Genomic DNA, 25,827 nt, shown 5'->3' with positions numbered 1-25,827 from the left:
AGGGGCAGGGGCAGGGGCAGGGGCAGGGGCAGGCCGGCCTCCGGGGCACATTGGCGGTATCAGGTCAGTCACCCAGGACCCAGCAGGCGCTGTGGTACCGCCACGCACAACGGCTGGAGGGGCGGTGCCGGGCAGATTGGGGCGGGGGCAGCGGAGGCGTGGCCTCACGTGGGGAGGCGTGGCCAGACGGGGCGTGGCTGGTCCGGAGACTCCCTCCCGGCAGGAAGAGCCAATGGGGGCGGTGGCGGGCGCGTGATGGGGCGGGGTTGGGGCCGACGCTGCCCGGAGCGCGGGCTGGGCGGGAGCGGAGCGCAGTGCAGTTCGGTGTGGGACTGCAGCGCCTCGGCCGCTCTTTGTTGGCTTTGCCGGTCCGCGGCGGCGGGGAAATGTCTCAGGAGAGCTTGCTCGGCATGGATGAGGGGGCGCTGCGGAAGCTGGTGAGTCCCAGCGGCTGCCGGGCCAGGGCACGGCGCGCGCTGCCCGCAGCCGTTGGTCGCTCTGCCTGCCCCGGCTCCGTGACCCGCCGTGGGGGAGGGGCGGCCGCGCTGGCTCCCGTGGCTTAGCGGCAGCGTCGGCCCCGTCCGCGCCTCCGCGGGTGGTGGAGTTGCCGCTTTCCCTCAGCTGGGGGCAATACTGGGGGTCCCGGGCAGCAGCACCTGAGGGGAGCCTGAGCTGCGCTGGAGCCCTGGGCACCGGGGAACTCCTAGCACAAGCCGCCGCCCTGCCCCGGAACCTCCGGCCCTGCAGCTCCGACCACGCTCGGCCCTTTGCTCACACCCGCGCTCCAGCGGTACCGTCTGTCTGTTGGCTTCATCACCTTAACCGGCGACTCCCTCCTGAGACGTTTCCTGCTGCCGTCTTTGCTACCTGCTCACAACCCTCCCGGTGCCGTCTGTCCCGGGAATCTGCTCCTCTGGTGCCCGGGCCTGGCTTGGTGCCGGCAGGAGCCTCCCCATGCCCCGTGTCCTCACGGCTGGGCAGCGCCTCTTGTGCAGCCGCTGCTGCAGCAACGTCCGAGGCACTTCCCTTACTTCAGGAGCAAGGACTGGAGCGGAGCCCTGGCCCCGCGGCTGCCGGAGCCAAGTGGGCTCGTAGTGGGGTGAACCCGAAGGTTGGACTCTGGGCGCTGGGCTCTGACCCGCTCAGCCAGGGCTGTTGTTCTGGGAATCTCTTCCAACGTGCTGCCCACGTCGGGCAGCTCCGCCAATCCCCTCCAGCCCCGCGGGCCCAGGGCCGGGGCCTTACCCTGTGTCCCGGGGGCTGATCCCGGCCCGGCACTGGGGCAGCAGGAAGCTGAGTCAGCCGGGAAGGCGTCTGCGGGAACAGGAAAGGGTCCGGGTGCCGCGGGAGCTGCGGTGGGCCCTGGGCAGGGGCTGCCGGATCCTGGTGACAAACCGCAGCCCTATCCCTTGTTCCCGAGCTCAGGAGCCCACTGCCCTCCGTTGGGGCTAGCGTGGGGTCCTGGAGGAGCAGGGATGGGTGGTCTGGGCTTTTTCCCCGTACTACCAGTGCTCCGGCCCTGCCGTGTTCCAGCTGAGCTCTCTGGGCCGAAATGAAGCCCCACGAGTGATGATGGGATGGGTGTTGTGTCTGTGGTGGCTGATTTCTAGCCAGCCTAAGGAGGTGGATTTTGTCTTTGATATGGTGGGGCTTTGCATCCCCAGAGCACCCTGCTCAGGTTTCCCTGTGTTTGGGCTGGGGAAAGGCTGCTCCAAGCTGACGTGAGGTGGGGACGGAATTATTTTTCTTTCTGGTTAGGTTTTGGCTCTGATCAGCTGGAGGAGGATTAGTCCATATAAGGGAAAACTGCCTCTCCCACCGCTTTTTCCCTGCTCTCCCAGCCCTCTGCTCCGGACTGCTTCCTCTTCTCCTGTTTCCCACCAAGTGAGACTTTGGCAGCAGTGTGTTACATCCCTGGGGTCCCTAGAAGAAGGAGGCTGGGGAATGCAAGCAAGTCCCTGTAGCTCTCATACTGGGATTGTTGCTGTGCTGGAAGTTGCCCAGCTCTACCCCCATCTCCCTTCCATAGACATCCATGCATTTCTCTCACCAGCTGCCTGCTGGTACTCCAGTCCAGGGTGAAAGCAAGTTGGGATGAACCCATGATGCAGCACAAAAGTGACCAAGGCCTTGAGGAACCTAGAGAGAGAACTGCAGGGGATGTGGTGGATGCTGCTGCAGGGTGGCTTTTAGCTGGGTGTCTGGAAGGAGGGGGTTATTTGGGTGCTTGGGGCTGTGCTGGGCTCCAGGCTGTGGTCTGCTGGCCCAGTGCTGAAGAATGCTTCCTTCACTCAGTCCTTCCAGATCTCAGCCTGATTAATTAGGCAGGATGCAAATCCCCTTGCAGGCAGAGGCAGAGCAGGCTGGAGAAAAGTTGTGGCCATAAGGTCCCCTTCTTGCAGCCAGTGGCCTTTGGGAAAGGTTTCAATGGCCCCGAGGGGTGTTGTATCCCTGTCGCATACCCATTGCCTGGCTGTCCTTCCTGCTCTCCTCTGTCTGGGAGGCAGCTCCACTCCATGGCTCCTTCCAAAGGTGACAGCAAAGCTTGGGGCTGCAGGAGGTGCTTGAGGTGCTATCCCCTGAGCAGTTTCCTTGTGCCTGGGCTCCAGCCTCCCAAGTGCTCTGTACAGAGCTGCTCTGGGGAGCCAGGTGGATGCAGGGCTACTCCCTGAGGAGCTGCTTACTGTGCTGGGACTCTCAACACTGCCCTGCTTGGGTATCATCAGGAAGGTAGCTCAAGAGTGCATTGCCAGCACCCTTTTTACAAAGCTGCTTTGTGTGTGTGCTGAGGCGGGCGTTTGCTCATAACCATTAATTTGCTGCTGGCTGGGCAGGGCTGGTGGGGCCCTGGCATGTACCAATCCCTGGGCCTGCCTATGCTGGCAGGGAAGGGCCCCTCAGCCCTTTCCCATCCCTGGCTCCAGCTGTGGTTTGTGGCACGTTCCTCCTTGCTGCTGGCCATGGAACCTTAAAAGCAACTCATTTGCCTCATCCCAGCTCTGTGCTGATGTGGGCTGGAGACAGGGCTCTTTCTCCTGTCCTGTCACTGTTTTTCCTGTGATAATCCTTCCAGGGCCCAGGTACAGGTCAGATCCCAGCTGGAGCCTCTCAGGCAGAGCTGACCCTGGAGCTAGTAGGCAGGTGTCACACAGCACACAGGTGCCAAAATGCTTCCTGCTCTGGAATGCATGGGACTTGTGTTCTATCACATCTTCCCATTCCAGCACTCCTAGCTCCTGTAGCTGCTCCTGTTTCCCCCTGTCACCCTGACCCAGCTTCTGGGGCAGAGCCATACACAGCCAGCACCATAGCTAGGGAACGGCCAGGGGCTTGGCTTCTTGGTGAAGGAGTTTTTCTGTCCTCAAGGCCTTTGCATGGTTGCAGCGAGCTGTGCTTGCCACCGGGCCAACACCTCCAGCCCCTCGGTCTGGGTTGGGCTATACTCCATCACTCCCCCAGCCCATTGCTGCCACCTTGTGAGCAGCAGAGTTGGGCTTCCTGGCGTCAGCTGGAGCTGCAGGGGGAAAGGCATCTTGATGCCTTTGTCCCTGCAGACAGTCTGCCTGCAGCAGCATCCCCAAGGCCAGGCAGGGCAGGCGTAGACGGGAAATGGGAGGCCCTGTAGACCGGGGGGCTGGTTTCCTCCCTGACATTCCTCTGTCCTGGCAGCACAGTGGCTACTGCTCTTCCCAGCCACTTCCCTGCCCTTGCACCACCAGAGGTCCAGATAAGAGCATGGAGGGCTGCAGGCCCCAGCTCCAGCCCAGAGGTGGATAATCTGACTGCTATGGGATTCAGCAAGTGGCTGCAGTGTGCTGGGAGGGATGGCACTGGGAGCCAGCATGGCAGGGGGTGCCAGTGTGGGAGGGAGCACCTTCAAGTGACTGTCCTCAGGGTTAGGTGCATCTTCAGCACCAGGCTGGCTGAGGGGAGATGCCCTGGAGGTGATGGTCCAAACTGTCAAGCATCCTGCTGGAGTCTTTGCAGCTGGGGAAATATAATGCTCCTGACTGGGCCTCAAGACTGGTAGGGGCTGGAAGAGCACAATTTTGGCTACCACTGCGGTGGTACTTGACAGCTCCATACCTGCTGGTTTCACTGGGATGGAAATATCCTCCCCGGGTCCCCAGACCCCAAGAAAGGAGCATGAAGGGCTATGGCTTTGCTGGGGCCTCTGTGCAGGGTGGTTTTCTGTGTGTGGGCAGTACTTTGGGGCCCTCAGGGCTGCTCTGACTGGGTCTGGCTGAAGGACCAGTGCTGATTCCTGCTGCAGCACAACCTGAAGAGCCTGGATGGTAGCCTGGCTGTGGGAGGGGAAGGAAGGGGACTGATGCTCTTGTCCTGTGGTGCAGCCGTGGCTGCTCCCAGCATGCCAGGGCTTGACACCAGCAGCAGCTGCTGTGGATCACAGGGTTTATTTTGAATGAGCTCTGTGGGATATTGCCTCAGTCCTGATGTCTCACAGCAGGACAGTGGGAGGACAGTGGGCCTGTGCCTGCCCTGGTTGGCCTTTCCTTGTGGATCCAGCCTTCCACCCCCACTTCAGCATGGCCCCCCTCAAAGCACTTGGGCCAGTTGGCAGGACTGGGGTTCTGGGTCCCCCTTGCCAAGTCCTGGTGAGTGGTCTTTAGTGGCCTAAGGAGCACCCATAAGATTTTCCTGGAGGGGGTGTGGCTATGTGAGGTTGAGGCTATGCTTCCCACATACAAAGGACTGGACTTTGATTTGGGACAGATTCTGCTCACAGGTTTGGTGCCGAGCGCTGCCTGCCATCCCCTAGTGAGGGTAGGGGAGGGGGCTGCAGGGGGATCAGGGCAACCCCTCCTCTGTACGGTGCTGAGACATCCCCAGCCAGCACCTTGTGAGGGCTACGGGGGTGGGAGCGGAATAGACTCTGCTGTGTGTTCTCCCCACTGCTGGAAGGGCTGGCATGGGTAGGAGTGCTCATCCCTGTGCTGGTGGCATATGGGGTAGGGCTGCAGGGAACCCACCCTTGAAGGCTGTGTGGACTACCAGTGGGTATCTATACCACGTGCCCTGTCTCTTTGCCCCTGACATGCCCACCTGGAAACCCCTCCTTGCCACAGTTGGTCCCAGCATCCTGCCCCGCTTCCCCTGGAGCCAAATAGTGCCAGCAGCATATGTGTGGGCCCAGCCAGCCATATGGCCCCGTTGTATGGATGCAGCAGTGTGGGTGGCACTATGGCTGAGCCAGGGAGGTGAGAGCCGGTGCTGAGCCCAGACCTGTCACACCCAGCTGGAGACAACCCTGGACCTGGCTGAGCGGCGCCGCATCCGCTCGGCTATCAGGGAACTGCAGCGGCAGGAGCTGGAGCGGGACGAAGAGGCTCTGGCATCCAAGCGCTTCCGCCCAGAACGTGGCAGCCACCAGCAGGACAACAAGGAGAACTGGCCACGGTGAGTCTGGACCGGGACCAGGCTCCCACTCATCCCCTGCCTCTGTCCCAGATGATGGTGGCTTCAGTGTCAAGCCACAGTGTGGCTTGGACAGACTTGGATGGGCATTAGGGTGGGAGCAGCCAGTGACAAGTGGCTTGGCTTGTTGAGGGGGCATTGCCTCAATTGGCTGGCTGCCTGTGAAGGGGACTTAACTTCAAACACCCACAGTAGCTCCCACCAGCCACTGTTACTCCACACAGGTCCCGGCACCTGGAGGAGGAGCAGCAGGCGGCCCTGGCCACCTTGTCCCGGCAGCTTGAAGCCATCACTGATGTGGAAGAGCTGACAAAACTGGTGCGTGTCCATGTGCCTGGGGCATCTGTGTGTCAGGGCTGTCCATGTGTGTGCTGGGGCTGACCCTGCTTCTCTCCTGTGTCTTTCCCTCCTGCAGCTGCGGGCAGCAGGTGAGTACGAGGAGCGCAAGCTGATCCGAGCTGCCATCCGCAAGCTACGGGCTGAGGAGATAGAAGGTGAGGCATCTTCCCCGTGTCCTGGAGCCGCTACCTTGGAGAGGCCATGACATGGACAGCTCCTTCCTAAACACTGCCTTTGCTGCTACCCAGCTGCAACCCTGGCTGGGAATGCACAGAGCACCCAGAGGGACGGCAGTGAGTCCTGCAGTGTGCCTGGGGATGTGAAAAGCAGTCGGAGGGATGATGCTGAAACACCAGCCCTGGCTGGGAGGGAGAAGAGCAGCAAGAGGGGTGACATCGAGCTGCCCGCCCTGACAGGGTGCAGGGAGAGCTGTGGTGAGGCCAGTGCCGAGCCCTTGAACACAGCCAGGAGCAGGGAGAGCAGCCAGCAGGATGATGCAGAGCCACCAGCGCTGGCCAGGCCGGAGGAGAGTGGCCATGGAGGGGCTGCAGAGCAGCCCACTGCCCAGGAGCCCAGCAGCTCAGTGGTGAGTGAGCATGGTGCTGCTGGGGAAGCAGGACCACTGAAGACCTGCCTGCCCTTCCCTTGAGTACCTATGTCAGCCTATCTAGGACACAAGCTCCTGGGCATGCTGGGTTCACCCACCCAGGAATACTGGGGCAGGTGGAGTCTCGGGGTATGGGGACGCACGTGGTCTGTGCTATGTCAGTGTGCCCCCAGCACTGGTGAGCTGGTGATAGGGTGCCCCTGGGCTCCTCCCTGAGGATGCATCTGGGTACAAGTGCTGCAGGCAAGAGGTCTGTGGGGACCCATGCTGTGCCTGGTGCACTGCTCATTCCCCCAGCACCCTTCTATGTGGGTTTTTCCTACTGGCCCTTGTTGGGCTGGGGCTCACTGGAGCAAGGCTGGTGCTCAGCAGCTATTGTGGAGCTCTCTGCATGGGGGAGGGATGAGCTGGTGGGCAGGACTGGAAGGAATGGGTACAGCCTGGGTTTTCTGCATGGTGGCAGTGACCCTGCAGGGGACTGTGGGTCTCATGGCAGTAGGAAGTCTCTGCAGAGACGTCATGCAGTGTTGCCCTTTGGGGGAGAGAGTGATGCAGGGCTGCCTCGTGGGGGAGAGGGTGGTGAAGGGAGAAACAGTGGTTGTAACCACAGGCAAGTGGGAAGGCATGGGTCCCTGCACCTGCCTCTGTTGAGCCCAGCTTCTTGCTCTTCCTTCCTTGCGGCAATGGGACATGGCTGCATGGGGGACGTGGCCCTGTGCCACCTTTCAGCACTGTCTGCCTTCCTCATCCAGATGTTCTGGCATGCTGTCACCAGGTCTGGCTGTGCTGGGACACCTCCTGAGCAGCCAGCATGGTTGTCCCACTGTCTGTCTGGTTACTCCAAACTCAAGGCCGTTTCCCTGCAGTGGCACCTGTGCTGGGGTCATGGTTTCCCTTTACCCTCTCAGGATATGGGTCCCTCTCCACCTCCCCCTCCCTGGAGCCCACAAGGATCCCAGAAACTCTGGCATGGCCAGGACTGGCACCCTATGCCCTGGCTGGTGACATCAGGACATCCTGGGTCTGCTCAGGCATATGTCAGGAACACCCTTGTAACCTGTGTGTGGTCCTGCACTAAGAGCATCCTGTCGTTTGCCAGTGCCACAGGCAGAAACAGGGTGATGTAAAACTGGGTGCTCCCTGTCGCACAGAGTGTGGGCTGGGGGCAGGAAGGGACAGGGGGTACTGGGCAGGGGCTGTCCTTTCTTTCCCATCTCCTGGCATTCATGCTGGACAAGACTGGTGTAGTTCTGGCACGGGCCACAGAGGGACGCAAGAGCCAGCTCCTTGCTCCATGCCCTGCTGCTCATTAGCCCCACACAGAGAAGTGCCAGGAGCCCCAGGGTGCACAGGGTTTGCCCCCCCCCCCCCCTTTGATAGACACAGCATGCTCTTCCCTACCTGGTGGAGGCAGAAGGGTGTGGGGACACTTGCCCTCCTGCCAACCTTCAGCAGTGACCCCTGTGCAGGAGTTTGCTTGTCCATCCCTGGCAGCACCCAGGTCCCTGTCTGCACAGCGTGGGAAGAGGCCACAGCCTGTGGCAGGGATAGGACAGGGTGATCTGGTCAGAGAGTGGTGTGGGGCTGACCTCACTCTCAGCCTCTGTTCTCCCCAGGCCTGTGAGCAAGATGACATGGTGAACCAGGAATGCATCCCAGCTGGGATGCAGGAGCTACACAGCTGGCAGGCAGGAGACTCCCAGAAACCCAGCACCCAGGGTGAGTTCCCGTGAATGCTGGTGGCAAAACCTCATCTGGGTGCATGTCCAGGGCCAGAGCAACACCAGGATGAGCCGTGGGGAGGGGTGGGAGGATGGAGAGGGTGGCGCAGCATCTCCCAAAGGTGCAGGCAGGGAAGCCAGGTGCCTGGTGTGGCTGAAGGAGCAGGGATGCTCTGCAGGCAGTGGCAGGCTTCCCGCCATGCACAGCCTCTTCTGTCTCCCACAGCTGCAGTTTCGGGGACCCTCGTGCTCCTGGAGCTGCAGCTGGCCCCAGAGCCTGTTCCACAGCTCAAAGATGCTGGCAAGGACCCGAAGCGGGGTCAGCTGTGCTCCCCAGGCACTGCCCAACCCAATGGGCACCAGGCAGCCTGGAAGGATGGGAGCCCAGGCAGCCCTGCCACCACCCAGGAGCCCAGTGAGCGGCAAAGCCACCGGGTGGAGCAGCCCAGGCAGCCCAGTGCTGGCAGCCAGGTACAGATATGGCAGCATGGCTGGGGCCACCACTGCCAGGGGCCAGCAGTCCTGTGGGTGAAGGCTTGATGGTGTATGCTGACTGCTCTGCCTGTTTCTCTCCCTGCAGCTTGGTACCTCCGTGCATGGCCAAGTGCCAGGGCCAGCTGGGAGGTGCAGGGAGCAGTCATCAGGTAAGTGCAGTCCCATGGGGAGGGAGAACTGTGGCTCTGCCCTATGTCCCGCAGCTAGGCGGTGCTTTGCCCCCCTGCCCTGCAGCACTTGTATCCCAGTGATGCCAGGAAGAGCGTCATCCCTGGGGACGTGACTTAAGTCCATGCAATCTGGGGCAGGAATGTGAGGGCAGGATGTGGCCTAACAAAGGGCAATCTCCAGCCAGGGGTCATTTGTCCCCCAGTTTGTAGTGGCAGTGCCTGCCCCAGCATGGTGCTGGACAGGCTGTTTACCCATCCCCCAGCTCCAGGCCAGGCGGCAGCAGCAGGGCCATGAAAGGGAATCCGTGCCGGCAGCAAACTCCGGCCTTTTACATTCTTTGACCCAATAAGGCCAGAAGCCATGTCCCAGCTGGCCCTGACCCCCCCCCCCCCCCCCGAGGCTGCACTCCCTGGTCCAGCCAGCACCCAGCATCATCTGGGTCCTCACCACAGTCTTGACAGATCATGGGGCCAGCAGCTGCCCTCTCCCTACTGCTGGGAAAACTGTCCCCACAGCTGTGCCAGGAGGAAACAGGAAAAAAAACCCAGAAAGCAGCTCTCTGCCCTCAGGGATCAGGGTCAGGTATCCTCAGAGTCACCCTTGCAGGCAGAGGTCCTATCCCTCCAAGAAGCCCCAAGGAGCTGCTGGCTCCTGGGAAGGCAAAACCATGGGGTGATGCTGGAGGTAGTGGGCTGCAGTGTGGCATGGCCCTGGGGTGGAGGGAAGCATGCAGGACCTGACACAGACATCCGTTGCCTCACTAGGGGCTCAAACCTGGGTGCTGGGGGAAGGCTGAGTCCTTGCCTATGCAGGGCTTTGGCATCAGTGACTCTGGTCCCAGGCCAGAGTGCTGCCTGTTCAGTGCCTACCTGCACCCTGGGGGTTCCCTGGGTGGGAACTGGGACACCACCTACTCCTACTCTCCAGAAGTGATTGCCGGGCCGGCTGTGCTGCCAGTGCCTGGTGGGCGCAGGGCTGATTGCAGTGTTTTAGCAAAGGCTCCAGGTACCACTCCTGCCTCGACAGGGTGTGGGTACCCCAGTTTCTGGTTTGCCCTGCTCCACAGTGTGGCTTGGTGCTGCAGGGCACAGCCAGCTGCCTGGGGTGCACAGCAGCCTGTGAGTGCTGCCAGAGTTCAGCTCTATGCTCCAGAGAGTGTGGGGTGAACAGGGAGGAATCCACAGGGTGCTGTGTTTTGCAGAGGGGTGGGCAGGGATGGCAGAGGACCCTGTGCTGTGCTCACCCTCTGCTCCCCTTGTCCTGAACCTTGCATATTTGGCTTGTCCCTTCCAAAGTGGCAGTGCCAACCCAGGATGTGGCAGGGACCCCGGCTTGCCTGAACACTCACCGGTGGGAGCAAACATCCTCCTCCGTGCGCCTGCCTGGCCGCACAGGTAAGCTCCTACAGCAGCTACATCTGCTCTGCTTCACAGTGGTGGGAAGTCCATCGTGGAGCCTGGGCAGGCATAGAGCTTCATGGTGCCAGGATGCTGGATGACTGTGCTCCTGCTTTGCTGTTCCCTGCCCAGCATTTATTCCTCCCAACCCATGTGCGCACGCAGCCAGGCCCCAGCAGAAGTGGGGGGAGGGGATGGAGACAGCATGGCACAGAAGCTTCAGGGGGCTGCAACCACCCCAGGGGGGCAGCATCCAAAAGTGTTGCATGTGTGGTGGGGTCTCTGGAGGCCAGCATGCACTGTGTGCTTCATGCATGGTGGGGCACTGGAGGGTGATGGTGTGGCACCCGAGGACAAGGGGTGTGCATGATTCCTGGAGGGTACCCCGAGGAGCTTACATTCCTGGTGTCGGCGAGTGCATCACGGGTGCTGGGGACACCCGCGCGTTGCTGCAGGCCCGCTGACTCCCCGCTCTCGTCCCCGCAGAGCCTAGCCCCGCCGCGCCGCCGCTGCGGGCTGCCTCCGTCCGGGAGCGCGCTCAGCGCTTCATCCCCGCCGGCGCGGGGCCGGCCCCCAACTCCGCGGCAGCGGCGGGGGGAGCGGGGGGACGGGCCAGGCCCGGCCAATGGCAGCGGGGGCTCCGCACGGCCACGCCAGGGCCCTCTCAAAACGCGCGGGGCTGCGGTGGAGGAGGCGCAGAGCAGTGTCCGGCCTCAGTCGCCGCCGGTCCCAGCGCCGGCCTCGACGGCATGAAGACGTGCTTCACTATCGAGATCAAGGATGGGCGCGTGCAGCCCCTCACACCCCGCGTCCTGGCCACTCCTGGCAGCCAGCGGGCAGGTGGGCATCGTGCAGGAAGTTGGGTGACAAGGGCAGGGGCAGCCATCAGGGAGGGGGTGAGGATGATGTGTGGCACAGACGTGTGGCATCTATCAGAAGACTGTGGAAGACGGGTGGCAGGGGCAGAGGGCACCCGTGGTGAAGATGGAATGGGAAAACTGGTACTGTAAGGATGATGGGGCCTAAGTAGGCCTCACTCAGGGAGGTGGGACTGGGAGAGGTGGACACCCATCGGGCACCGTGGGGCAATGAGCACCAGCAGGCAAGTGGGTGCTGGCAGGGCCATAAGCACCATGGGAGAGTGCTCCTGACATCATGATGTGCACAGCTGGGCAGTGCAGTTAATAAATGGATGCAAGTGGGCAGATGGGCACTGACAGTGTGGTGAGCACCAGTGAGCAGGTGGAAACCAGCATGCAGGTGGGCAGGAGTGGATAATGATGGACTAGCCAGGGATCACTGAAAAACAGCAGCAACAGTGACATTTGGGTGCTGGTGACTGAGCATGAGCACTGCCAGAAGAGCAGAGGCTATGGCAGAAGTGTGCCTGACAGCCTGCACCCCTTGGCAGGGATGCTCAGCCTGCTCATGGTATCTCAGTACTAGGCAGCCATCTGGCGTTGCAGCCTGTCCCCATCCCCACTGTGCTGCACTCTTCATGCCCTGCCCCTGGTCCAGCCCTGCCAGCTCACAGATGTGACTGGCTTAGAATTATACTGGGGCAGTCCCTCACACTGGGGTGTCTTGGCTCCAGATGGCATGTTGCTGAAAGTGCCCTCCCTTGGGGAGGAGGATGAGCTAGGGTGCTGTGGGGGTTCTGGCTGCCCCATCCCTTGGCTGTGCCCAGAGCCCTTCCCCTTTGGCAGAGCTCAGTGCCATCGTTGAGGCAGGATGCGTGCGGCAGGCTGGCAGTCCAGCTGGAGCCACTTCTCGGGTACGGGGCTGAGCGTGCCGACCTGGGGCAAACCCCATGTGCCTCTTGCTCCTGTTGCAGAGGTGACCCTGGGCCTGCGGAGCACCCCCATCCGCATCACCACTATCCCCAGCAATGTCAGCAGTATCTGCAACATCAGCAGCAATGTCACCAAGGTGAGTGCCCAGAAGGGCTGGGTGCCATGGGGCCATGTCCCACTTTGGCATGACCTGGGGGCTACTGGCCTGGGGTGGGGAGCAGTGACGAGGACAGGTGGGTTGGTGCTGGTGACACAGTCTGCAGCCTCTGGCTGTTTCTTTAGGTAGGTTTTTTTGGAGGGGATGGGAGTGGGGTGTTTGGGTAGGTTGAGGTTTTGTTATTTGCTTTTTCTTTCTTTGTTTTAAAGAGATACTGGGGATCTCTGTGTGGATGCCCAGCCCCAGGCATGGGAGCCCCCTGCATGCTGGACTGTGCCACTGTGTGTACAAACACTTGAGGGTGTGGGGGAGGTGGGCTGGGGACCTTCTGTGGGTCTTCCATTTGAAACACCTTTTAAGGTGCAGGAGCTCAGGGAAAAGCCCATCACAACCCTTCCTTGTCTTCCCTCTTGAGAATGGACTTTGGCTGTGAAGCCTTCCCAAGGGTATCTGATCGACCCTGGAGCTGCAGGCTGGGGTCCTGCCTTCTCCCACTTGGCAATCCCAGCAGCGGAGCAGCAGCCCTGGCCTGGGAGGGATTTTTGGGTGCGACTGGAAAAAACAAACCAACCCTCTGCTGTATTTGGGGCAGAGCAGGATATGGCCCCTTCCCATGTGCTGGCGGGGGGGAGCCGGGTGCGCACAGGAGGCAGCCCTGCACACACAGCCCTTCAAGTGCTTTTATCTGCTCCTGCCCATCTAGGGTAATGCGAAGCACTCATGCACGCAGCCTTGGCAGGAGCTGGGATGTCAAGTGCAGCACTACCTTGCTCCTGGCCCTGTGAGCACCCGGCTCAGCTAGCTGTCTCTTCAGGCACAGCACTGCTGGTGGCCATGGCACCACTGGCTCACCCTATGAAGCAGGCAGTGCCCACAGCCTGGCAGGGCTCCCCTCGAACACTGCCTGTACGAGCCAGCAGGTCCTGCTGCCTGCAGGAGGGGTGGCTGTCCTGTGCTAATGCGCTTGGACGGGCTTGGCCTGAGCAGCCCGTCACTTCTCATTAAGGTATTAGCTGTGCTGCCCAGTGGGGTGGGGGCTTTGGGACCCATTGACTGCCCAGCAGGAGACACGGCCTACAGGTGTGCTCCCAGTGGGCAGGGAGCAGGAGGCAGCAGCCGCAGCGGTGCTGGCAGCCCTGCCAGGTAGGGCTTTGGTGGAGGGGACTGGTGAGCAGTGGGGATTTGGGGACAGTGTTGCTGCAGCATGTCCATTCACTGGTGGGGTCCCCGTGGGGTGTTCATCAGGCAGCACAGGGACTGGAAGTCGCCAAACATCACAGCTGATAGCCAAGGCACTAACCAGTGCCAGCCGGGGACTGGAGATACTGTTCTGTGGGTGATGCTGGCCAGGAGTAGGAGGGCACCCAGACAGAAGGGTGCATGGGTAGTCCATGGCCCTGGGGTGCACCTAACAGAATGATGGTCTGAGGTTGACCCTGCCTGGGAGCTCTGCCCCACTTGCTGTGCCCCACAGCCCCCAGCCCCTGACTGGTGTTGAGGGCCCTGGTAGCTGCCCCAGGTCGAGGGCACTCATCAAGTTCCCTCTTGCCAAACCACCTGGTCCCTGGGCTGGAAGCATGTCCAAGTGCTGGCACCTGCCTCAGCACCCCTGTGCGGGACCCCCTGGGTGCCGCGATAAGAATAGCCCAGCGGGCGCGGAGCTGTGCCGGGCCAGCCTCCAGGCGGGGGGGAGCACCTGGCGCCCCTATAAAGGGCAGAGGACAGCTGAGCACCGGCACTGCTGCCATGCTGGGGGTCAGCCTGGAGGGGCTGGCGCAGGCCGGAGCGGCTGAGCTGGCTGAGCTGCGGAAGGAGCTGGGAACTTTCCGGAGCGTAGTGGAGGGGCAGCTAGAGCAGGCGCTGCAGCGGGTGCAGCCACTGGTGCTGGCACTGCGGTTACTGGAAGAAGAGCACTGGGAGCTGCAGGCAGAGCTGGCGCGCCTGGCTCACCGCCTCGACCTGCTGGTGCTGTGGCTGGGGCCCCAAGATTCCCCAGGGGAGGACCTCAGCTCACTCTTTCTGGAAGCACAGGACCCTTGCGCCCACTTTGAGGGCACCGAGGAGCGCAGTGGCCCCGTGGCCCATCCACCTACTTTCTCCAGCACGCGCCAGCAATCAGCCCTGCATCTCTCCCGGAGCAACAGTGGTGTGAGTGCGGGCAGCTCTGCCCTATGGCAGTGCCTAGTGGTGGGGTGGTGAGTGGCACCAGCCCACAGGGCTTCCAGCAGCCATGGGGATGCATGGAGTCAAAGCGGCACTCCTGGCATGAGGTGGGACTGTGGCTGTGGTGCACAGGCAATGTAATGTCACCGGGATCTGCCACCATTTGGGCTCGCTGCTGTAGGGGACAAATGGCATCTGCCTGCTCTGCATTGTCAGCATTCCGGCCAGGCTGCAGGCAGCTGTCCTGCTCCGTCCCACACAGCAGTGCTGGGGCACAAGTGGTGGCATGGGTGCGTGTGGCCAATGTCACTTGCCACCAGTGGCTTTGACATGGGCTGGGTGCCAGGCGGGAGCAGCAGGATGCAGGATGGGGCCAGGTGAGTGTTGGGGCTGCTTCAGCCCCCCATGCTGGCATCTCCTCTCTGCAGCCTCCATGCCCTATTCCGGGCCTGGCCTGCTGCCTGCCACACATTGCTGGGGGGTCGTGCTGAAAGGGACTTGGCGTTCTGGCTTTGCTCTGGTGGGGGCCAGGCTGTCCTAGATTCTAGGCAGGAATGTGGGGGAGGTTCTTGATCTTCTGCACAAGCTTTTCTGTCTGCTAAGTCCTTTAATTCCCTGGAAATCCCTTGTGCTGCTAATGGCCTACACTGGCCTTGCCAGCACCTTGCCTGCGCCGGGCACCAGGCACTGCCCAGCCTGGAGCACCCAGGCAGTCCCTGTCTGCTGGAGGGCCCTGGCAGCCTGTAGTGATGGAGCATGGTGAATATTTGGAGACACCTTGGCAGCAAGATTGGGCCCTTGCAGACTAGGGAGTGCTGCAGTCAGGGATGCTGTGCTCTCCTGCACTGCAGGCAGCTGCGGCATCCCACCAGCTGTGAGCTCTATGCTGCATGTGGCATGTCTTCTCCAGTGTCCCCACTGCCATCGGCACTGGGCGAGTGTCAGGGTGATGGGGGACTTGGACCCTGAGCAGCAGGGAGTGGGGTGGCCAAGCTTGTGGAAGATCAGTTGCCAAGTGCTGTCCTTGCAGATGGAACCAGAGATGGTAGAGCAGCCCCAGGCACCAAGGCTGGAGTCAGAGCTGTCCAACGGCATGGAGAAGGTCCAAGTGAGGGAGCTGGAGAGAAGAAGCAAACTGAACGTCGAGGAACTGAACAGAATTGAGGATGAGGATGTTCTGGATAAGATGGTATCTCTGCCACTGCTGGGTTCCTGGGGAAGGTGAGGAGACCCTAAACTGGTGGCAGAGAGGTGATGCTGAACTCCACCTCCTTTGCAGCTGGATCATACAACAGATTTTGAGGAGCGGCGACTGATCCGAAATGCCATGCGGGAGCTGCGCCAGCGCAAGCGAGGTAGATGGGGATGGTGATTCCCACAGGGGTTGGGGCTCTGTTGGTGGCATTGCCAGTGGAGCTGGCGGGACACTGGTGCAGGGCTGTCTGGCTGTGGTGAAGCAGGAGAGAATATTTGGTCTTATGCTGCTCCCCTGGCTGAGCCAGGCTGAGGACATTATCCTTCCCATAAGCCAGTTCTAGACCAGCAATGGCCAGCAGGACCCCTGGTGTGTGGTGGGACAGTGCCCAGTGCTCCTGCCTCTCGTGGCTGATGCCATCTCCCACCTGCATTTGCAGACCAGCGAGAGAAGGAGCGGGACCAGCGGCTGCAGGAGACGAGGAGCCAGGCTATGGCAGGGAGGGCTGGGCACACCACAGAGACCACCACCATGCAGAGCACCCAGTCAGCCGATGGCTCGGCACGCAGCACCGTCACGAAGACCGAGCGGCTCGTTCAGTCTAGTATGGGCTGGGGGAGTGTGGAGGTCACTTACCCAGCACAGCCAGTGCTGTGTGCCAGCCCCTCGGGGGCTTGTGCAGAGTGTCTAGTGCTCTACCATCACAGCTCCTGTGTGCCACTCCCACTGCTTGTCCTGGGTCTGCCTTGACTGCACTGGGAGCAGGACTATGGGTCAGGGCTGAGTTTTACTGCATCTCCTCTGGCTTGCTCTGGCTGCCTGGGGATCTTTAAGGAATCTGCTCTGGTGACTTCCCAGATAATCCTCCAGCCCATCAGCATGGTAGGGGCCTTGTCTGCATCTCAGACCTGTTTTCTGGACTCTACATCTACTCTCAGAGTCCCTGAGTGGCTCAAGCCAACAGTTGCTGCAGGGCTTTGCCTGGGGGCATATGCCATCAGTGCCCCTTCTGCCTGCCCTGGCCATGGCTTTGTCCCCTGAGACTTCTCCCTGTTGCACTACATGGCTGCCAGGGTGCTTGGCAACAGTGGGTATCTGTGGGTGCCACTGTACCTGGCCCCAGTTGATTCACCATTGCATTGCTGTTTTGTAGGTGATGGTACCAAGACCTCCCGTACCACAACCATGGAGTCAAGTTATGTGAAGAGATCAGACAGTAAGAACTTTTGCTGCCCTTTCCCTGCAGCATTCTCTGGATGTAACCATAGGTGTTGCTGCTGTCAAGCCATCCCTGGCTGTGGCACATGCAGAGCTTCTCTTGGCTCTTACCCAAGGCTTCTCTCTTTCTGCAGAGGGCAACAGCACCTTCGTTCAAACCAAGTCATCGTACAGCTCCTCTTCCAAGAAGACTGGCAGGTGAGTGGTAGTGTCTCAGCCCCAAGTGAACCCTGTAAACAGTCTGCTTGTACAAACCTTATCTGCCAAGCTTGCAGTGTCCCTGTGCTGGGATGCTCCCAGGGCTTCCTGGTCCTTGATGCATGCTTCCTCCAGTGGTCCCCATGGGTCCGTCCATGTACATAGAGACGTGTCTGCCAGCTGGGGACCTTAAGCCAACCCTCTTTCCCAGGGATGTGGAGGTCTTCAAAGCACCAGGGCTGGCAATGGGCTGGGGCCACCATGTGCCCTTTCCCAGGATGCCCATGGCCCCTTTATCTTTGTGTCTATCTCTTCCCCAGCATCTTTGACCGTGAAGATGAGAGTGCTTCCAGGCAGAGCAGCCTGGCTGCGCTGGAGCGGCGCCAGGCTGAGAAGAAGAAGGAGCTGATGAAAGCTCAGAGTCTGCCCAAGACATCAGCCTCACAGGCTCGCAAGGCCATGATGGAGAAGCTGCAGAAGGAGGGTGGGAGGTGAGGCTGGGCAGGGAGCAGGCTATCCGGGATGGTGGTCACTGTGTGGTTAACACTCCACATCTTCTGCCACAGCTCACCGAACCCCATAGCGGCACGCACTGCAGTGCAGCGTTCCTCCAGCTTTGGCGTACCCAATGCCAACAGCATCAAGCAGATGTTGCTGGACTGGTGCAGAGCCAAGACCCGGGGCTATGAGGTGAGTACCCCCTGCTCTCCCCATCTCCAGGCCTAGTCACTCTGCCCCTCAGTAACCCTCCTGCCCTCACAGCACGTGGACATCCAGAACTTCTCATCCAGCTGGAGTGATGGCATGGCCTTCTGTGCCTTGGTGCACAACTTCTTTCCTGAGGCATTTGACTACAGTCAGCTGACACCCCAGAACCGTCGCCACAACTTTGAGGTGGCCTTCTCCTCTGCAGAGTATGTAGCTTGGGTGCCACCATGGGGGCTTGGGGTGGCTCAGGCAGCTCTTCTGCTCGCTGCCCAGGGCGAGGGGTCGTGGGCAGGTGCGATGGTGCTTGAGGTGGGTGCCCATCAGCATTGCTTCCCTTTGTTCTGCAACAAGGTTTGGACACCAGGGGAAAAGTAATGTCAGTGCAGCCCAGTCTGGCATGGTGAGAGTGGGTGTGGGGGAGAACACCCAAAAGCAGGGCAGCAGCCCCCCAGCCCACCCAACCACAGGCAGTACATCCCATCCCAGGGTTCTGGGTGTAGGACCTCAGTCCCTGGGGAGTGGAAAGTAGGGTTTGTCCATACCAGGTGCCTCTTTTCATGGTAATGGGGGCTCAAAACACTGTTGCAGCTTCTCTAGTCTCTTCCCCTTTTGCTTCTGGTTTTCCTGGGTGCTGAGAGATGGGAGCTCGTCCAGCTGAAGGGCTGGCAGTCAGCCCCTCTCTCCTTCCTTCTGTCTCTCTCCCACCCACTTCTCCACTCCAGCACCCTGTCAAGGGGCAGGGCCAGGCAGGTGGGGGTCCCATCCTGGCCAGTGCCTGGCGTTGTGGCGTGAGCTGGGAGGGACCTCCTGTGAGCTCCCTGGGTGCCATGATGCCGTTCGGAGGAGCGAGAAGAGGGCCAGGTGCCCGACTCTTGGTGCTCCTGGTAATAGACTTTTTGTCTTAATCGGGGAACCGGTGCGTAGACTTGAGAGAGCCATCGATCGCACCAGCCTGGAAGCCAGGTGGCCTCTCATCCTTCCTCCTCCTCCAGCTCTTGTGAGCATCTTCTCCCGAGCTTCCTGCACCAGGGCTGTGCTGCGCGGTTCCAAGCAGAGCTGGCCAGGAGGGCTGGCCTTGCCCCCCCATCCTCCCAGTGGATGGCTATATAGAGGCTATATAGAGTGCCACTCTGCTCTGGAACCCGCTCCCCGAGCACCTGGCGCACCAGAACACCTCACTCCTCCTTCTTCTCCATCTGTCTTTATCTCTGGACTTCACGCCTCTCCACGCCACTCACCTGCCTTCCCCATCCCTTGCTTGTGCCCCCCCCCCCCAAATCTCACTGAATGGCCTTGGTGCAGCGATGCCTGGAGCCCTCCTGCCTCTGCATTGTGCACCCCCAGAGCATGTGGGAGCAGAGCAGCATCTGCTCAGGGGAGGGATGGGAACTGCATTGATCTGTGTCTCTTGTTTTCTCTCTTCCTCCCCTCCCCGATTGGGCTGCGGTCACTGGCTTGCCCCTCTCTCTCCCTGCCCCCAGGAAGCACGCGGACTGTCCACAGTTGCTGGACGTGGAGGACATGGTCCGGATGCGCGAGCCAGATTGGAAGTGTGTGTACACATACATTCAGGAATTCTATCGCTGCCTGGTCCAGAAGGGGCTGGTAAAAACCAAAAAGTCGTAGCCCATTTCCAAACCCCCGGGAGCGATGGTGAGAACCTTCCTCTCCACATACCTGCCTGCGCCTTCCGCCATGGCTTAGCCCAGGGAGTGGCCACCATGGCTGGGGAAGAGGCTGGGAGCTGCCCATGGGCAAGGGGCAAGTCCTGGCAGTGTTGGCCAGCAGAGCTAAACTCTAACTCTTTCTCCTGAAAGGAATGGAAGCTGCTGGCTGTCCTCTAGCCCTACAGTATAGCACCCATGGGAACTGGGGAGGGGAAAGGGTGATGGGAACACACATGGGACAGAACATGACACGTGTCACCATGGGGGCCTTTTGGGTCCCCAGCCATGGGGAGTGTGCTGGTGGGAACAGAGCTGCTGTAGAATCATAGAATCAACCAGACTGGAAGAGACCTTTAAGATCATCAAGTCCAACCCTTACCCCAGTGCTGCCAAGGCCACCACTAAATAACATCATTAAGGGCCTCATCTGCATGGTTTATGAACACTTCCAGGGATGGTGACTCCAGCACTGCCCTGGGCAGCTTCTCCCAATGCCTGACCATGCTCTCGGGGAAGAAATTGTTCCTAATATCCAGTCTAAACTGCCCCTGACTCTAACCATGGCTCTTCCCTCCCCATTGGCCAAGCCTGATGCAGGGCATTAGCTGCTGAGAATGCCTTGTGGGGGGCTCTGCAGCAATGGTGCCTGGTGTGGGTAACCCCCCCCCCGAGGTGCCCCAGGATTGCTGCTAGCACATGCTGACTTCCTCCCACCTGGGATGTGCAGGGGGGGCCCCAGGGGTGCAGGGCCAGGTGTGGGCCATGATGCCTGGCCTGCACAGTGCTACCTGCTCATATATGGGCAAGAGTGGGAAGCCTGGAAAGTGTGACTCAAGGCTTGGGTCCTGCCTCATCTTGTAGTGTTTGTGCCTGTCTTCAGGGGCATCCCAGCTGCGCTGGAGCAGCTGCTCCCCTGGGCTGTGTGCAGCACCAAGTCCCAAACAATGACTTTATAAGGGCAGAGCTGTGCTCCTTGCACTGCTGTTGCTTTGATATCTCTGCTGAGGCAGGGCTGGAGGTAGTGGGGTGGCCACTGGAGCTTAGGTGGGAGCTTTTCCAAGGCCCTGTATACACCACCCCGTACGTTCTCCCCCGAGACCACATCAGAGGTGGGACCAGTGCTAGCCAAGCTGTGGGCTTGGAGCCCATCACCTCCAGCACAGCAGAGGTCCTGTGGGAAAGCTGAGGCAGTGGGGCACAGCAGCAGGGTCCTACTGAAGCCCTGGTGCTCCCCAGGGTGCTGGCACCATCTGGGGCTCCCTCCTCAGCTGTGCATGCTGGATTACGTTGTACTGAGGGACTAAGGATTTCACCAGGAGGTACAGTAGCCTGGGTAGGGGCGTGGTAGTGGGTGGTAACATGGGATTTGGACCCTCCTTGTGTTTTGAGCCCAGTGCCCTCACTGGAGGGTGGTCCCAGGGCCAGACCAACTGAGCTGGCCTTAGCAGTGTGTGCTGCCTTTTTGCACAAAGCAGCCACCAGCATAGCCTCGGCTATGGGCACTCCTGGCTACGTCAGCCATTGGCAGTAGCAGCACACTGGGTTGCTTCAGTAGTCTGTCCCCAGGTAGGTGCTGGCACCTGCCCAGCTGCATGGTCAGAGGTGCAGGGCCAGGGTGGTGGCAGCAGTGACAGGGTTGCTGCTTTGCCCACCCAGCAGAAAGGAGAAAACAGGTGGCCAGTTTCTCTCCATGGCTGCTTGTTCACCATCACTACCCCAGCCATACTTGGCAGCTCATGGAGCTGGGGCAGGAAGAGTTAGGGCAGGGTTATCATCCCACTGATGGACTGTGGCAGAGCCTGGAGGCTGTGGGAGGCAGCTACAAATGCTCTGCACAGACCCCAGCACTGCACAGGAGTCTGGCCTGGGAAGCAGCAGACACAGACCAGTGCTGAGCTGGTTGAAGTGGGCAGTACCCATCTCACTGGTGGTGGTGTGCTGTGCCTGGGATAGGCAGCCCCTCAGGTTCCAGTCCAGGATGGGGGACCAGGCTGGTAGAGCTGAAATGATGCAAGAGAGCTGGGCCAGGGCTTGGAGAAGGAATGATGGGCAGCATGTGACAAAACTCCATCCTGCTTTCCCTCCACCAGCCAGTTGGATTTTTGGTTGAGGCACAGCACAGACAAGCAGGTCTCTTACAATGCACCAGCATCAGCTGGAGGAGGAAGAGGGTGGGCACAGCCTGAGCAGGGGATGATTGTCAGCAGCAAGAGCCAGGGTAGAGGGCACTAGGAGTGCAAGGTTTGCAGGCAAGCATGCAGGCAGTCCCTCTTGCTTTTTGCAGTGCCAGGAGCAGCAGAACCATAGAATCATAGAATAGTTTGGGTTGGAAAGGACCTTAAGATCATCCAGTTCCAACCCCCTGCCATGGGCAGGGACACCTCACACTAAACAAGTGTGGGTACAGAGGGGTGGACAGGAGCTGAGTGGGGCTGAGGGCAGCAGTGCCCAGCACCAGCAGCCCCTGGGGTGTGGGTCACCTGTTCCAGCCCCTGCTGTGGGGCAGCTCACCCAGTGCCATGCTGAGTGCTGCACTTCCACAGGATGCTGGTGGACTGCGTGCCCCTGGTGGATGTGGAAGACATGATGATCATGGGGAAGAAGCCGGATGCCAAGTGTGTCTTCACCTATGTGCAGTCCCTCTACAACCACCTGCGTCGCCACGAGTTGCGCATGCGGCAGAAAGAGTGCTAGAGCCTGCCCTGCCTGCCACCCCTTGCTCTCAAGGAGCTGGCTGCCCTAGGAAGGCCCATGGAGGGGAGGTGCTCTGCCACAGGGCACCCCTATGCCTCTGCTTTGCCGGAGCCCCCTCTGCCCTGTCCAGCTGTGGGCTGACCACATGGGCAGGGCAAGGCAGATACTGCCAGGATGCCCCACAGCTTGGCTTGCTTCCCACACACCAGTGCATTAAGTTATTTGTTCTCAAGGAGTTGTTTGTCCTGTGGGCAGCACCCCTGTGTCCCCAGGGAGGCTCAGGCACTCCTGCGCCCTCAGGCTTGGGGCTGGCAGTGATCAGCGGCTGCATGGCCTGACCTCTGTGGATCCTGCAGGCAGCACAGCTGAGAGTGGTTCTCCTTGGCCCCCTGTGAGAAAGCTCCTCTGTCCACCATAGGTCCTGCCCGGTGCCACTTTGCTGTGGGCAGCTCCATGGCCGTGTGCTAAAACTCTGCTTCCCACCAGGCACGTGCACCCTGGGATGCTTTTGTGCTGCGGGGTTGCAGTACCCATGTGCTGGGGAGTGGGCAGGAGGGCTGAGGGGTCCCAGGGCAGCAAGGGGCCCTAGGAACAAGCCAGAGCAGCAGCCCCTGCTTTCCTCCCCAGCTCAGGACACCACGTGCTCAGCACTGCTCACCCTTCCATCACTGTCTCTACACCTGTATTGACACGTTCTAAAACCAGCCAGGCAATAAAGGTTTATTCTATAGGATGACACCTCTTCCTCGGGTCCTTGTTCCCAGTCACACCGCTGCTTTGTGCCACCAGCACTGGCAGCCTGCTGCAACAGACCTCTTTGCCTATGGGTCTCCTGCTCACCCAGCCCTAGGGGATGCAGGGCACATGCTGCCCCTCCTGTTCAGGGGTGATGCCCCGAACCCAGTTGCACCATCAGCATCCCATCCTGACCAAGAGCTGCTGGTTTCCAGCACTGCAGGATCCACTCATGGGCTCACACCTGCTCCCCTGTGCCCCATGAGAGCAGCTCATCCCAAGCCCCATCCATCCATCACACTGAGGAAGGAGTAGCACAGGAACAGCAAGGCTATTCCACGGGTTGGTATGTGGACTTGTCAGCTTGCCAGTGACAAACTGCTGTGACACTGCTGCCCCCTCCTGCCTCCGTGGTACCCAGTACAGAGCACTGCAAAATGCACCCCACTGAGCCCTCCCTGGAAACATGACGCAGTGCAGGTGATTGTATGCAAAGGCTTTACTGGAGGCTCTATACAAGACAACCCTGCCGGGGCATAAAGCCACAACCCCTCTAGGGCAGCTTTCCATCTCCAGGACTCAGCACATCGACCCTCAACACCTGGGGCTTTCTGCTGAGGGTTTCATTCTGTCCCACGCAGGTAGGATATCGCTGCCCAACACCAGGAGTCAGCTAAACCTCACGGCACTGAGAGGGAGCACAGCAGCGTTCCTATCTGGGAATGCTGGGCTGCAGGGGAAGGAGAGCAGCGACAGGTACACAGGACCTCTGAGAGGACCACAGTGCCCATGAAACCCCAAGTTAAGGCTGGGGCATCTCAGGGATTCCTTGGTGCAGAGGCTACACATCGCCAAGTAACAACAGGAGCACCTCTGCCACCCTGCAGCACCATCCCCAGCTGCTGTGATGTCCTTATCCCTGCACACTGGGCACTGGCTGCAGTAACTTCTCCCAGCTGCAGCACCCTTCGCTAGAGGTCTGGGTGTTCCCCCTCATTGTGTTTGGGTGGGGTATTGCCATCAGCAGTGGGAGCTTGGGGAGGTGGCAGCGTGGGCAGAGGCCTGGCAGGGGCAAACCGAAACTCCTCAGGCACAGGGGCATCAGGTGTCTCCTTGCGGTAGAAGCCGAGCTCCTGCACCAGCTGGTTGATCTCCTCCCGGGTCATGTCGCTTAGGGGGATTCTCTGCACACACGCAGGGGTTGCGGCCCAGTGCCTGTGGGGCACCATCCACCCAAACTCTGCTGTGGCAGCAAGTGTCACACTGCCCACTAACCTCCAGCTCTTCGTATCGGTGGCTGAGGAGCACAAGCTCAGGGTCAGCACCAGGCAGATGCTTCATCTCCAGGTTATGGCTGGATGGTGTGTTAAGGAGCCAACAGTACCCACCTGGTGCATGCAGCCCTTTTGCCCCACATCCCATCCTGCTTTCCATCACATCCCATTCCCTCCCATCCCATCCTCCATTCCATCCCATCACATCCTCCACTGCATCCCACCCCATTCTGTCTCATTGTATCTCATCCCACTACCCAACCATGAGGTCCTCCACCCCTTATACAATCCCATCCTCCATCCCAACCCTTCCCACCCCCCATTCTGTCCTCCACTGCGTCGTGTCCTGTCCTCCTGCCCGTCCCACTCAGCCTAGTCCTGTTCTATTCTTTACCCCCATCCCATCCCGTCCCACCCCCCCCATGCCATCCCGTCCCACTCCACTCCAATATCTCATGGGAGCGCCCATCCCACGAGAGGCCCGCTCCAGGCCGCAGCCGCACCGATCTCTGTTCGCTTCGGCCGGCGGGTACTACAGGGGAATATCCTGGGTAACGAACGCCTTCACCTGCGGGCACAGCAGGCGGCGCAGCCCGGCTCAGCGGTGGGCCGGCTCTGTACCCCATCCCCACCCGGCGGCACCTACCTCCCTCAGGCGGTTCAGCTGTCACCCGCCGCAGGTCTGGAGGACGAGACACGCCGTCACCGCCGCCGCCGTCCCACGGGGTCCCCGCACCCTCCACCCAGCCCTGCGCTTACCTCCACCTTGCCCCTGGCCAGGTCCCGCAGCTCAGCCCCTCGGTACCGGGGGGGTCCCGGCCCGAACCCCTCCGCCAGCACCGACACCAGCAGCAGCCCCACCGCCTGCAGCATCCCGCAACGCCACGTCACGGCCTCCGCGCGCACCGGGGGAGTCCCACCCCGACGGACTCGGGCACGCGCACGTCGAGCAGCCGCAGTACGACACACGCCGCACAGGCGGAGAGCAGCTGCCTACCATGCATGCGCAGCGCGGGTACCCGCGTATGTACACGTACGCACACCGTAAACACGTGGAAAGGCTCCTCGTCACCCCCCAAATACGCCCGAACACCTCCTAAACACCCACGCTGCGCACACCCACCCCTCCTACACACACACACCCACCACGATGTGCACGCTCAGCCACAAACCCGTATGCATATGTGCACATGACACACCACAAACATGCATCAAAAACTCTGGATGCACACACAGACTGCACCCCAATGTGATAAACACATCAATGTATTGGCTTTCGCAAATCATAGGTGTAGTTATGTGTATATAACTGTACAAGTTTATAGTAACAAAACCAAAGCTCGATAAAGACACAAGATGAGCAAAACGGAGTCGCAGAAGAATCTGTAAAGGTAAAGAGAAAAGTGGGGGGGGGTTGTGTGCTTGATATAAGAAAAGCAGTGTCTGGAAAATATAGAGTACTTTTTAGCTTAACTTAGGTTGTAGAAAGAGAACAATGCTTATGTTGTTAGCCTGTGGAACTTAGTGGCCCCACTAAATGTGAGTTGTTTCACACTACTCCTCTGAAGTGTCTCTAGTTTTAAAGAACAATGTTTGTGGTGTAAGTCTGTGGTGATATAACAAGATTTAGTGACCCCACTAAACATGAATGAATTATTTCACACCATCCTTCTACTTATCAGTTAGTTCAGAGACAGAGCCTCCCAACCATCTGCTAGCTTGGGATACTCCTTGTCTGCCCGTCCTACTATAAATTTTGCAGGAAAGTCACACTGTTTTAAATCTTTGCTAGTTATCAGAATAATTACAGCTATGGCTGGTTTTAGCTCGTTGTGTGATTACTGGGGCGTCCAACTGTG

At 60.1% G+C, this 25,827-nt stretch overlaps 2 protein-coding genes across 5 annotated transcripts; one reads left to right on the top strand and one right to left on the bottom strand.

The window, feature by feature from the left end:
* Positions 1 to 277: 277 nt before the first annotated feature.
* On the top strand, positions 278 to 22,695 carry SMTN (smoothelin). Of its 3 annotated transcripts, XM_034068287.1 has the most exons (22): positions 278 to 437; positions 5,258 to 5,418; positions 5,661 to 5,754; positions 5,852 to 5,930; positions 6,024 to 6,361; positions 7,999 to 8,101; positions 8,330 to 8,574; positions 8,684 to 8,747; positions 10,065 to 10,163; positions 10,653 to 11,006; positions 12,001 to 12,095; positions 14,148 to 14,264; positions 15,310 to 15,468; positions 15,559 to 15,634; positions 15,914 to 16,078; positions 16,628 to 16,690; positions 16,827 to 16,890; positions 17,211 to 17,381; positions 17,457 to 17,580; positions 17,653 to 17,804; positions 19,080 to 19,251; positions 21,809 to 22,695. In XM_034068287.1, exons 1-21 carry the CDS (start codon positions 387 to 389, stop codon positions 19,222 to 19,224), a joined length of 2,919 nt encoding a protein of 972 aa, XP_033924178.1. In that variant the 5' UTR covers positions 278 to 386; the 3' UTR covers positions 19,225 to 19,251; positions 21,809 to 22,695. The 3 variants fall into 3 exon arrangements, with proteins under 3 accessions (XP_033924178.1, XP_033924181.1, XP_033924179.1); XM_034068290.1 differs by lacking the exon at positions 15,914 to 16,078; XM_034068288.1 differs by lacking the exon at positions 14,148 to 14,264 and having other exon boundaries at positions 279 to 437.
* A 480-nt stretch (positions 22,696 to 23,175) lies between these two features.
* On the bottom strand, positions 23,176 to 24,922 carry SELENOM (selenoprotein M). 2 transcript variants are annotated; one of them, XR_004550174.1, is made up of 6 exons: positions 24,728 to 24,922; positions 24,615 to 24,650; positions 24,502 to 24,536; positions 23,970 to 24,048; positions 23,591 to 23,878; positions 23,176 to 23,523 (listed from the first exon to the last, which is right to left on the bottom strand). XR_004550174.1 is itself a non-coding variant. In XM_034068291.1 (5 exons), the coding sequence occupies exons 1-5, from the start codon at positions 24,839 to 24,841 to the stop codon at positions 23,666 to 23,668; spliced, it is 477 nt and encodes a 158-aa protein (XP_033924182.1). In that variant the 5' UTR covers positions 24,842 to 24,922; the 3' UTR covers positions 23,176 to 23,665. The 2 variants fall into 2 exon arrangements, 1 of the variants encoding a protein (XP_033924182.1); XM_034068291.1 differs by having other exon boundaries at positions 23,176 to 23,878.
* Between the last annotated feature and the right edge of the window lie 905 nt (positions 24,923 to 25,827).

This window comes from Melopsittacus undulatus, chromosome 12, assembly GCF_012275295.1.
Source record: "Melopsittacus undulatus isolate bMelUnd1 chromosome 12, bMelUnd1.mat.Z, whole genome shotgun sequence".
Classification (NCBI taxonomy): Eukaryota; Metazoa; Chordata; class Aves; order Psittaciformes; family Psittaculidae; genus Melopsittacus; species Melopsittacus undulatus.
This window is presented reverse-complemented; position numbering and strand designations above follow the sequence as displayed.